The sequence below is a fragment of the Nannobrachium achirus genome, assembly GCF_963921795.1.
Source record: "Nannobrachium achirus genome assembly, chromosome: 9".
Lineage (NCBI taxonomy): Eukaryota > Metazoa > Chordata > Actinopteri > Myctophiformes > Myctophidae > Nannobrachium > Nannobrachium achirus.
This window is the reverse complement of record NC_137818.1, coordinates 42,004,840-42,018,365: the sequence shown is the minus strand read 5'-3', so window position 1 is coordinate 42,018,365 and position 13,526 is coordinate 42,004,840. Positions and strand designations below refer to the sequence as shown.

Genomic DNA, 13,526 nt, shown 5'->3' with positions numbered 1-13,526 from the left:
CAGGCTGATGCCTCTGTAGTTGTCTGGCTTTGAGAGGTCTCCAGCTTTAGGCACCGGGATGATGTTAGACAGAGACCATATTTCAGGTTGCTTGTTGTGCTGTAGAGCATTGTTGCAAAAGTCTAGGATGAGGTTGTCTAGGTCGCAGTTCTTCAAGACCTCTGGGGGTATGCCATCCGGCCCAGCACTCTTTCCCTCTCTCAGGGTGGATTTTGCCCTGGCGAGCTCGCTGGTTGTGAAGGGTCCATCGTCGATGTTCAGGCCCTGGAGGACTGTCGGTATATTTTCCTCCTCTCCCTCTTCCACTGATGTTCCCAGGAGCCTCTGGAAGTGGTCGAACCATGTTGCCACCCTCTCCTCTGGGCTGTGTCCTTCCACCTGGCCCTCCTTGGCCCTTTTCCGCCCTGTCATCTCATTTATTACCTTCCAGGCACCAAGCACTTCAGTGGCAATTATTAAGTTATGTTACTCTCTTACTCACAGACACATGCACGCGCGCGCGCGCACACGCACACACACACACACACACACACACACACACACACACACACACACACACACACACACACACACAGATGAATATACTCTTACACATTGGTACAATAATATGCATATTATATATACAGAAATACATACGGTACATACACACATTCAGTGCCATACACACATAATGCAGATGAATGTCATCCCAGATAGATGAGAGGTTTGACTCTGTGTTGTATTGTGACTTGTGAGATGGACTAGAGGTTGAGTTCAGGTCTTTAGCAGCTGAGTGTGAACTTGACTCAGCACCACGCTGCATGCTGCTGAGCCATCCACTGCCACAGCAGTCAGCTAAACTCTGATGCTGTGTGCATGTGTTTATTGCAGTGGGACGTACGCACATTTGTATTATGTGCATTGATTATGCCGTACCTTCCTCTATAGAACATGTGAATTTAGTTCTTATACTGTATTTTTTAATGTAAAGAAAAAGCCAACTGACTTTTTGTAATTATTGTAATAAGTGGGGGTAGTCAGGGGTAAGATTCAACATTTGGTATTTCTTCAGAAACAGATTGGACACTGACAAAGACTAAGGACATTTTGTCAATGATTTTAGTTTGTTTTACTTTGGTTATTAAAACACACAGTACAATTAGTCTAATTTTCTTTTTCTTTTTTAAACCTTTTATTTTTATTTCACTTAACTAAAATGCTTTTCAAATCTTTGTTAATTCATTAGTTTTAGTTAATTGTAATAACCCTCCTCCCCTCAGGCCTCCTCCGTGCTTCACCGTGTCTTTGCCCATACCGACCGACTGACTGACTGACTGATCATTTCATTTGTCTGTTTACCTCAGGCTGGATGTCATTGAGGAGCTGAAGCCGCAGAGAGAGAGAGAGGAGGAGGAAGACAGGCTATAAGTGCATAAAAGTGGAGGGAGAGGCTGTCTGGCCCCATGTCTTCCCCTGCTCCAGCCAATCGGAGGTCTGCGCCGGGCTCGCGCAGGTAGGTTCCCCAAGTTTGCAATACTTCTGTTCTGTAAAATCCAGTGTCAACATAACTGAGAGTGTAAAGATTGACCTACTGTATAGGATCCTTGTGGGTCAGTCTTTATCAGATTTTAGTTAATTTGGCACTACATATTTTTTGTCCTATTTTCAGATGAAGAAAACAAATTATGCTGTGACCTGCGAATGTGCATGTATTGTGCATAACATCACTTTCTTTCTCTCCACAATAATGTCAACATGGGTTTCTATTCATCCAGAGGACCTGAGGCTCACAACACAACTGCATTGAGCACCATAAGCAGTTCACAGTTTACAATTCCAATTCTTACTCTCGCCTTTACCCCCTCATTCTCTCTATCTCTCTCCCTAACTCTCTCCATCTCCGACCTATCCTCCTCCATCGCTAACCCCACCCTTCCTCTCCCTGTTTTTTCCTCTGCAGTGAAGATTGTGTCAGCACTTTTTGTTGTGATTAAGCTTGAAATCTGATAGTTTTGCTTCTTTTTATTTATTTGTTTTACTTTGAAAATGTTTGAAGATGTTTGTCAATAATAATATGCCAAAAATAAGGTTAAAGGTGTTTAAAGTGGCACAATAATCTTATGAATTTTATTTGAAAACATATTTCCAGTTGGCCTCCCTGGCTCCCCCTGGTGCCTCACTGTGGCCTACTAAGCTGTCTCTGATGCACTTGTTATAACACCTTACACTTGCAGGAAGATAGCATTTTCCTGTCAGTACATTCATGTGTATTAATGAATTCTCTCACAGTGACTATACTGTCTGCACATTTTCCTTCTTTGGTATAGTATAGTATAATATTATTACAGCCCCAATTCTGGTGGCATCATATAACCCCAGCAACATTTTTCCATCCATTAAGCAACATAAGCAACTTGTTTCCGGTTCAACACAGACTTGCTTGCTTTTTCACAGATAATTGTTTGTCTAGCATACTGGTTTTAAGCACAGTTTCTGTAATCCAGTTAGGCTGCTAATTTTGCAGTGATCAGGAGTGCATTTTGATTGGATTGCTTCGAATCTCTTGGAACTTTCTCAGTTGTTGCCTTAATTGAACCCAAGTCAGCCAGCCAAATGTCATATTTAAAGTACTTAGCCTTATGTCCATGTTTGCCAAATAATATATGCAAATCAACTGCAGCAAGTGTTTTTAAAAAGGCTTTAATTAGCTATTTATTTCCATACAGCCATTACATCAGGTAGATATCAGGCTTCACTACAACAAAGCAACAGGAACGGAGACGTTGTGGTTCTAGTGGTGCGGTGATATGGTGCACTGTGACGTCTGTGGCTGTGGTCTTTCAATCTCCTCCTCAGATTCAACCCTCTGAAGGCGCTGCAGCCCAAACGCCGTTTGCAGCAAATGCTGGCGTCCTCCTCCTCCCTGCCCATCCCGGTGCCCGCCCCGGCATCGGGGATGGCTGCAGCGGCAGCCACGGATAACTCCATGGCCAGTTCCATGCCCGTGCTCCCAGCGTGAGACACAACTTCAGTAACAGTCGCAGAGAGCATGCAACCGTATAGCTGTAGCTCCAGCATGAACTAATGCAAGACCACCATGGAGACGCAGTTGACTGACAGCAGCAACAACATTTAATGCTTTATTAGTTATTGCAGGGAGGGAAGTCAGAGCTCTTAAAGGACAACTTTGTTTTTTTTTTTACATGGGTTCATATTTTAGATTGTAATTAGAGAAAATAAAAGATGAGTCTTAAAATGTTTTAATTTACTGCTTTCTGTTGTTTTAGCGGTTTTAATGATGTTTATTTCAGTGGGTGGGAGCTAAATATGTGGCTAAGTGGCAAAATATGTATTTTTAGACACAATAAGCCCATTCCCAAGATGCACCACAATCTTTCATGGGCAGATGTGACTTATGGGGGCTAGTAGTGTTACTGTGAATAGTAATAAAGAAATCGCCGGCTTATTGTGTCTAAAAATACATATTTAGTCACTTGCACACATGCCCCCACCCACTGAAATCAAAATCTCTAAAATGGCTAAAACCAAAGAAAGCAGTAAATGAAATGATCTCAACACTCTTTAATTACAATCTCAAATATGAACCCTTGTTGTAAAAAAAACAAAGTTGTACTTAAAGGGAAGCGACATGCATTGTGACATATGCTGTCTTATCGACAGGGGCAAATCGGAACTCTTCCATTACTTATTGAGCTCAACTTTGTGATGTCTGCAAATGTATATCTTATGAGTGACATTAAGTGAACTGTGCTGTTATAATAACAGCCAGAACTGCTGCTAGTGGTGGCCAGTCACAGCAAGCCAGAGGCAAAACTGACTAGTCACAACATCCTGCATGTGTCACAATGTACACATCTTGAAGCTTGGCCCTGCTAAGTGCAGGTGCACCGTCGTCTCCCTAGCTACCCGCCAGTTAACTGCCATCTAGCAAGCTAGCTGTGATAGACTACAGAAGGCAATTTGGTAACACCATCTGGACTGTCTTGTTGTGATTAGCGGTGACATGCACTGCAGAGGTAACTCTAGAATTGTGCTGTGGATGTTTACTTCAGAACACAATGACTTACCATAGCACTGGCACCACCAGTGAATTGAACTCCTAGATTAGCTGATTAGCTAAAACTAGTTCCACAGCAGACTGTTGGTGGGACATAGTCAGTCAACAAACATAGTTAAGATTAAGGTATTTCTTTGACATGCAATTCACACCAGAAAGTTAATGTCATCATACTTAATTTCTCTGTTATTTCTGCTGTATGAGAAAAGTCTCTGTCTCTCTCAATGAAAAAGTACAGCACATCTTTAGCCACTGGTTAAAGGCGTATTACTGTAGACTTCCACCCACTCTCACATTGCATTTAACACTGCCTCCCTGTGTGGATGATACCCCCACCTGTCACCAGACTCCCACCACAGCACTGGACACCAGCTCCATCCCAGGAGATGGAACGGATACACAGCTAAATCCAAAGTGTTTTCGTTCGACTCCGAGAGTGTAAAAATGGGCCTTAAACATAACCTGCCATGGTGCTACTGTATGTCTCAAGGCTTTCTGCTTTTCACTGCTTGTGTTTTTGTGCTTCTTCCAATCCTCAAAAATGTACCTGTTATTTGACATCTGCTGTTCCCTTCTGGCTGTTCTCACTGACCCTGCTTGTACCCGCCTCACTCCTTTGAGGCCAGTGACTGGGCAACACAATTATTCTATTTAAACCTTAGTCAACAGTGTTATGCAGCACTAATAGCCTATCTACAGGCTCAAAGTGAGCTTGTAGATCAGCTCTTTTAAAACATATAATTGGGGAAAATGTGTGTTTTTACTTGACCTTACCTGAACATTTCTTGCCCATCACAGAACCCCTTCCCTGTCTGATTATTAATAATGAAGAAATTGTACTACAGTATGTTATTCAGTTATTTCAAAATGTAACTTTCCTATTATTTTTCAATGTATTTTCTACATTCAGAATTGGCATTTCTACGTACAGTTTCTAGCTTTTTGTCATCTCTGAGGTCTTAATGTTGTGGTGGAGACGAGAGCATGGTTCCCATTGTGAGGTGACGTAGTACAATGACACTAGATAGTGCAAGGTGATGCTGCTGTGTGTATTCTGGTCTAATAAGCCTAGGGTTATTTTCAGCCTCGACAAAACAAATAGATATTGTCGATATCGGGTGGAAACCTTATATGTCCAATAGTGATACTTTTCAGGAAATTGAAAAAAGTATTTATTATTTATTATTAAGTCCTTGTTAATGGATGAGGATAATCAATATAATGGGAAAAAAACATGAAAGATGAAACATGAAAGTTTCTGCCCGACAGTGACGATGTAGGCTGATATAAGATATCGGCTACAGTATAGCCTATATTAACACGGCAAAAGGCTTAAATTGATTTTGTTTCACATGAATCCATAGCCGAGTAAATCCAGGATTATTTTTATATTTCATTCAACCTGACATTGGTTCATCAGTGCAGAATGTATCAAGCTAAAATCAAGGTTGCCAGTGTCTGATTAAAGATGTGGTTGATGTGCAATGCAGGTTATTTCTCAGGTTGTAGCAGACATGTTGCCGGGCAAGTTTAGCAAATAGTCATATTTCATAGATCTTATACCTTTTTGGAAAACAGGCAGCTTTAGGTTTTGCACCAGGAAACTACCACTACTGTAGGCCCCAGCCCAGCCATGTACAGTAGACTTTTCACCTTAGAAACATTATTATTACCTACTTCAGTAGATTCAAATTGTATACTCTCTCAGTGTTCCCTTATAACATTCAAGTACGTCATTGGCTCCCTTCAGTGTTTGAGTGTTTGTTGAAGTTTGTCCTGGCATATATTTTGCCATTTGGCAGTTTCCTCTCACCTCGACAGTACGACACGCGCACACGCATACAGTACCATGCACGCCGTATTGTTCAGGTGCTGCCACTTCCTGTCTCCTGTGATGTAACGTCCTGTTGTTTCTTGCCCGGTCAGGTTTGATTACTGCAAGTTCATAGAGCTAGACTACGTTCCAATGGAGACAGACTATATGGTTTCGATGCGGCCGACTAAAAGCTACACGTCGACCAAGTCTCCGACTAAAGGATACATGACAACCAGGTCTCCGGAGAGGCACAGTCGCACAACAAACTCACCCTCTACCCCTCGCTCTCGGTCTGTTGTCACTTGTCAGAATTCCTTTTATATCACTCATTTGTTCTCCCTGTTGACATTGAATCCCTAAAGCATGGGTTTGGTCTGAATGCTGAGACCCTTTGAACCTCAATAAGTCATTGTGAGCCTTCACCACAATGTTCCATGATTACTATACTGTACGTTTAATTTTGGATGGTGTCTGGATATGGGATAACATTTTTGATTTGTTTTCTTTGCTTTAATGCAAGTTATCTTGTTTTATTTCGTTTGGGCAATTATTTTCTGCTGCACCATTTTCACAGCATTCATGTGTTAACCTTGTTTTGATCTTTGTTTCATCATCACTGAGCGCATGGCCCCTTTCAGAATTCCCATTTTTGAAAACATCAGTGATGTTGTGGAGCTAATGGAGCGTGTCCTAAAAGGCAGAACGGTGTCAGTTTGAATTCTGAACACTGTTCTGCTGTCTGTGAGTGCCCTCTGTGTTGTGTTTGTCTACTTGTGTCTTTCTGTGTTCTAGCGGCATGCTAGTGGACCTGACTGACGTACGAATATGATTGGGATGACTATGATTGCAGTTGTTAGAATTCCATGTCATGTCTCATCATTGTTTGGTGTGCGGTTTCACGGCTACACTGCTATGTTTGCCATGAGTGCCAGATTAATCTTGCTCCTCCTACTTTGGCGCAGGCGTTCAGCGGCCCCGCCCAGTAGCAGAGATCCTTTTGGCCCCACCTCTCTGAGCAGCAGCAACTCGGGCTCGTGCAAGGGCAGTGAATGTAGCCCCACCAAGGGGTAAGAATGAATGTAGCCCCACCAAGGGGTAAGAATGAATGTAGCCCCACCAAGGGGTAAGAATGTAGATCAACCATTCTCAACCTGTGGGCCAGGGCCCACTGGTGGGCAGTGAAGATATTGCAAGTGTGCCCTCAAATAATTGGCAAAACACATTACTCTTACTTGCAGTTATCATGCTTTGTTCATAATGTTTGCCTAATGTTAAAGGCTGAGAAACTGAAGGTCCATGTTTAAACAGCACTAGTAACTGGACATCAAATGTGGAAATGGGGGTGTAAATCTCTAACCTCACTATGATTTGATTTGATTCTGTAATTTGTTTCAATTTCAACACAATAGTTTTTCAAAAAATGTATACATTTGTCTGGAACTGGAACTGATTTACTCTGATCCAAAAAAATATATAATAAGTCTCAAGTTCTCAGCACATTTTTACTTACAATCGATCATACTCAATACCATTCCAAATCAATGCAGTTCAATCACCAAGATCAATGCATCACGATGCATTAATGCATTGTTACACCGCTTGTAGAAATTGATATCAAAAGTGCAATGTGAATCTGATCATTTTCATGTTTGGCTCAGCCTGAAACAATCTTGAAATAATCTTTCTAAAACCTGCCCCCTCTCTCTTCCAGACGGCACCAGAAGTACACGTCATGTACAGACAACCATGGTATACGCCCACCCCCACCAGAGCAGTACCTCACCCCCCTGCAGCAGAAAGAAGTGTGCATACGGCACTTGCGATCCAAGCTAAAGGATACCATCGACAGACTCCAGGACAGGTGAATTACAGACTTGCTGTCTATTCTCTAGTCAAGCAGAGTTTGGGACCCACTGAGTATTAGTTGCGACCGTAGGTCTCAGATTAGTATGTGAACGGTCACAGCGTGTCCGTATGTGTGTATCTCTGTCTGTCTGTCACGCCTGACACTGTGGGTTTGTCGCTCTGACATCATGCTCTGATGTCACTGTGATGTCAGGGGAACCACTCTTAACAGAATGGGTTTGCCGCTCTGACATCACACTCTGGCTAACAGATTCTAACAGAATCCCTTTTATGCCCATATATGGAGTTCCCTGATGTCATCAATATTAAGCCCATCGGCCACATACCACACTAACAGAATCCATATATGGCCAAGATAGCCCATATCTGTGTGGCTGGTTCTACAGAAAGGGATCTCCATGTATGGGCATAAAAGTGTATGATGTCAGATGTCAGACTTCATAGGACTTTCACATAACGAATAACTGTTTGGGCTCTCACAGCATACAGTATCTCCATATACAGTACATGGATCTCCATATATGGGTACCAGGGGTCTCCATATACATGGGTAACTAGTCCGATATACATCACTGGCCAGATGGCCAAGAATTGGCGCGACCGGTCGCATGTCGCCCTGAGGAGTCTTACTAGTAGTAGTATTAGTATTCTGTATGTTCAGTCTATCAGTCGATGCATCGATCAGCATGTTCAGGTTTCTATACCCGGCATGGGTCGAGTTACTGCATGGTTGAAATAGGCCCCCTCTCCTCTTCTCCCTCTCTCCCAAACAACTGAACATTACACCTTAAATAAAACTTTAAAACAAATATTTCAAACTAAACATTTCAAACATTTTCACTCACCAATAAAAAAAAATGATTTCATTCATAGGATAATGAATTAACACTATCAATCAGCCAAAGGAGGTAGAAATCTAAAAACTATTTTTAACTGATAAGCACAAAAAGTAAGGAAACTTGATTCAGGCCATTATATATCCCCTTTAATAATACCAATTTGTATTGTGTTTTATATAATTTTCATTGTCGAACAGCAGAACAGTATTGCAAGCCATTTTGGCAAAAATTTGGTCAGCGCATTTGGCTGTGTAGCTCATGCCTCGAATGCCCAATGCTTACAAGCTGTACCTCGTTGTAAAGGTGACAAATCAACAATAAAAATTATATAAAACATAATACAAATTGGTATTATTAAAGGGGATATATAATGGACCGAAGTCAAGTTTCCTTTCTTTTTGTGTTTATATCAAAGTGACTTGGGTTACATAAACTCTAGGCATGGAGAGAGATGAAACTGTTAGCAATATTTTCGTTGGTCAGTGAAGAATAGTTTTTGTCATAAATCTGCACTTACACCCATGATCTCACACTTCTTTTACACTGTTTCTTGACATTTTTTGGAAACTTGGAAAATGCTGCAGTAGCACCATGTCAATATCTGTAATATGTTTTGCAAATGTATTACACTTTTTTATGTTACATGTCCAACATCTGAAGAAAGAAAAAAGAACTGAACTGAATTGCTCTCTATCCTTCCTCCCTCCCTGCTATCCTGTATGACCTTCCCAGGGACACAGAGATAGATGAGCTGCGGGGCCAGTTGACCAGAATGCAAGAGGACTGGGTTGAAGAGGAGTGTCACCGCGTAGAGGCCCAGCTGGCGCTGAAGGAGGCACGACGAGAGATCCAGCAGCTGAAGAACGCCGTGGACACAGTCCGCAGCAGTCTGAGCGAAGCAGGGGGCCTCAGCGGGGACGAAGGGGTCCAGAAATACTTCCATGACATTAACACGCAGAACCACAAGCTTGAGAACCTGCTGCTCAGCATGGAGATGGCCCAGACCGGTCTAGCCAAGGAAGGGGAGGCCGTGCCGGGCTGCCGCATTCGAGCCGGTGGCTCGGCACCCGCGTCTGTGTCAGGGGAAAGCCCTGGGGTGATACCTAGACCGGTGATAGGGAGAGGGGGGTCATGCTCCTGTGACTGCTCGCCGGCCCGCTCGCTGACCCGGAGCTCCACCTACACCAAGCTGAGTGATCAGGCGCTGGCGGACCGCAACGGGTCAGACTTCCCCGGCCTGTCGGGTGACGGGACCCAGGACAGCGGCTTCGTGTGCTGTGGGGAGAGCAGTGTCCCCAGCCGGGCCGACCTGCTGCTGGAGGCTGCCTTCCTATCAGAGGAGACGGCCAACTTGCTCAGCTGCTGTGCTCAGTCCCTGCCCCACTCCCTGCCCAACTCCCTGACCCATAGCTACTCCCACACCTTGCCTCACACTCGGCCTCATAATCTCTCCCATACCCTGCCCCACAGCATGCCACACTCCTCCACCTACGAGACGCTGGGCACGGGCCCTTTCCATTGCAGCCTCGGCGGAGCGGGCAGCATGAGCCACCCGTGCCTGTCCCACCACCACCTCTACCTGCACCACCTGCGGGAGACAGGCATCCAGACGGAGAGCTGCCCTGCCCCAGCGGCATCTGGCTCTGACCTGGACACCATTGCTGAACAGCGCACCTTCCGCTCCCAGGCTTGCAGCCCCACCTCCACCTGGATGTCCGACGAGGCGGAGGAGGAGCTGGACTCCATCACCACCACCGGCTCCATCACCACGGCAACCATCATGACAACAGCCACGGAGCCGATCCCTGTCTCCAAAACGCCCCAGGCCACTCCCATGCCCCGATCTGCAACCATGTCGTGTACGATGGAGATTCCACTTTGCGGGGGGGAGAAGGGTGGAGGGGAGGAGGAGAAGGAGGAGGAGGAAAAACAGGAAAGTGAGGACAGAGAGAAGGAAGTGGACACAACAGAGTGGCAAAGAGGAATGTCTGACGCAGAGTCTGCGGCAGAAGGGTTGTCGGAAATCTCAGAGAACACTGAAGACGTCTATTCAGAGATAGCTGATAGAGAACAGGGGAAGGTTGACATGGAGGTGGTGGATGTGAAGCTGGTGGAGCAGGTGGACCCTGCGGGACGTATTGAAGAGGACAATGAGGACGGGGTACAGGAAACAGCTCCAGGGGAACAAGGGGACTCAGGGGAGACATCAGCAGGTGGGCAGAGCAAGCCTGAGTTGAGCGAATGCACAGAAGACGAAAAGCAGGGAGAGATTAAGCCAGAGAATCCAAGTGGGGGGGAAAGGCACCACCAGGTGGGGCTCCTTGCAGTGTCTACAACAACAGAAACACCAGAGTTGAAACCAGGTAGTCCAGGTTCATCGCAAGTTGCGGAAACGCCTCACACCACCCAGCCAAGGAGATCTACCTCCCACGAAGAGATTGCCGGGGTCACTGTGGTGGAGGTCAGTGATGAAGATGGCGACGAACGCAACACGAACGAGGAGGTTGTCATTGCAAGAGGGGCCGGAGAGGATGGAGGAGACTCATCGTCCGCCTCTGGTCCCGTCGAGAGAAGCTACTGGAGTCGTCACTTCCTGGTTGATCTGCTGGCGGTGGCAGTGCCCGTGGTGCCTACGGTGGCATGGCTCTGCCGCGGGCCGGTGCGTGTCGGACAGCCCATGTACCATATAGGATCCCTGCTGCGCGGGTGCTGCACCGTGGCGCTGCACTCGCTGCGCAGAGGGGGAGGGCTTAGGCACTATCCCGCCGGCGGGGGAGACCTGGGAGGAACGAGCATATGAGCAGAGCTCCCTGTCTGTCAGTGTACACAGAGGTCTGTGGTGTTTCAGTACCACCTTTGGCCTTGCTAGCATTGTGGGTGTAAAGCGGCAGGAAGTAATGGAGATAATTCCTTTTCCTCTCTCTGTCTTTTTATGGAATAAGAATGCAATGCTTTGTAGCTGAGGGCAACCCCAAGAACAGGAAATGTGCAACTTTGACGCCTTGCTAGCTTGAGCCTTGAGTTAGAAATGGAGTTAACAGCACTGGTTAACCTATTTCCCTCCCTCCCGGTCCTGAATCTCTCCCACACTGTTCCACAACTCTCCTCCATCCTCTAAACAAGTATCCACCAAAGGTCTGCCTAAAAAAATTGACTTGATGGATTTAGCAAAGATAAAGGAATAAATTAGGCTATATATGAATGAGCGACCTGAATAAACTTCTAGCTTGCGTGTTCAACACTGATTGTTATATAATCGAGTGCAGGGAGATTTAAAGGTTTTACTTACCTATGTTGGGCTAATTATGTGTCACTCTGGCTTGGTTTCGATAAGTGTGCTGTGTGTATGTTTGTGCGTGTGTAAATAAAGTGTGTGTGTGTGTGTGTGTGTGTGTGTGTGTGTGTGTGTGTGTGTGTGTGTGTGTGTGTGTGTGTGTGTGTGTGTGTGTGTGTGTGTGCGCGCGCTTGCGTGTTGTCTCGTCTCATGAGTAGCCAAAACATCTGGATGCCCATAGGCAGATGTGTCTATATTTGTGCAGTGGAGGACATTTAACCCGATGAATCCGATCCATCCCTATTCTGGGCATGTCATAATAGGCAAACATTTAGCAAAAAGAGCAGATCTACAAGTTCACAGCTCATTGCAAAGAAGTTTAGGGTATAAGTGATTAATATTATGCTTGAGTAACCGGCTAAAACAGAATTCAAGTGTGTGTGTTAGACATTTCAGTTTAGACTGTGACTGCAAACAATTTTCTCCTAAAGTTTACAATAAGGAGTCCTGGAACTGCATTGGGTGATGTCCAATGGAGATTTATCCATTGATGGAAACGGCAAATAACACTTTGACAGAATACAGGGTGATTCTAAGCAGAAACTGGAAATTGTTCTTGTCAAAACCTGTGAAATGAAATACAGCTTGTTTAGATGAAAATTTCAAAGACGAAATCAGCGCGAGAACTAGAAATATTATCCTTTTGAACACAGTTCATAGCCTTTTCTGATATCTGACGTTGGGAGAGAGCTGTATATGTTCATGAATGTCAATTGAAATATCTAGTATTATGACAATAATGTGTGAATTGCATTTCTGGGTGGAATTTGCTTAGCCATATATGTGTTTGGTCCTTGTATCTATGAAGTTTGTGGGGCCGGGCGGGCTGCTGCCTTAGTAAGGCTAATAGGACTGAATGTGGAGTTATTGACCGTAGTTTTACATAGTAGGTCTGAGTGAATCTGAAACCCTCAACCCTGTGCTGTATATTTCTGCTGACTGCTATCCTAGTGTACTGTATTATTAACTGTCACTCTGGTAGCGTGTAGTCCACCATGCAACAGTTAGTCAGAATCGAGTCACTGCAAAACAGCAAATTATTCTAAAAAGCGTAATGGTTAATAATCATTTTCTTCACACTCCGCAAGTAAATCTGGAAGACATTATGGTATCATGTAAAGTGACTTGTGTTTGAAGGGGGGGGAATAACGTGTGTGTGTGTGTGTGTGTGTGTGTGTGTGTGTGTGTGTGTGTGTGTGTGTGTGTGTGTGTGTTTTAGGATTCACACAGTAGCTTGAGGGAATTTCCAGAAAATGCAAAGATATATAATTCTTCTTACTCAGACTGCTGCAGATTGAGAAACATCTTGATTGCAACCAGTGAGAACTGTCTCATAGTTTTGTTCTTCAGAGAAGAAATATAAGCAGAATGATTCCAATTAGTTTTTCTTTGGATTATTCTGTTTTGCACTATTATTCACTTTATGAATTGTAAGCAATTACTTGAAGTCAAGATTGTGTTTATTTAAGTATTTTAAGTATATTATGTCCACTGACTGATGTCATTTAAATATGATACTTTACTTACATTACTGTATTGCACATTGTTTTGTTTGCTTGTTTTGTTTGTTTATTTGTTTAAGTAAGAATGAATAGGGAATACTTATTTAGCAGT

At 44.3% G+C, this 13,526-nt stretch overlaps 1 protein-coding gene across 1 annotated transcript; it reads left to right on the top strand.

The window, feature by feature from the left end:
• Positions 1 to 1,442: 1,442 nt before the first annotated feature.
• Positions 1,443 to 11,378, top strand: snphb (syntaphilin b; the record flags this gene model as incomplete). The annotated part of the gene is made up of 6 exons (XM_080733895.1): positions 1,443 to 1,492; positions 5,984 to 6,163; positions 6,836 to 6,940; positions 7,585 to 7,734; positions 9,311 to 9,949; positions 10,049 to 11,378. 6 exons carry the CDS (start codon positions 1,443 to 1,445, stop codon positions 11,376 to 11,378), a joined length of 2,454 nt encoding a protein of 817 aa, XP_080590021.1.
• Between the last annotated feature and the right edge of the window lie 2,148 nt (positions 11,379 to 13,526).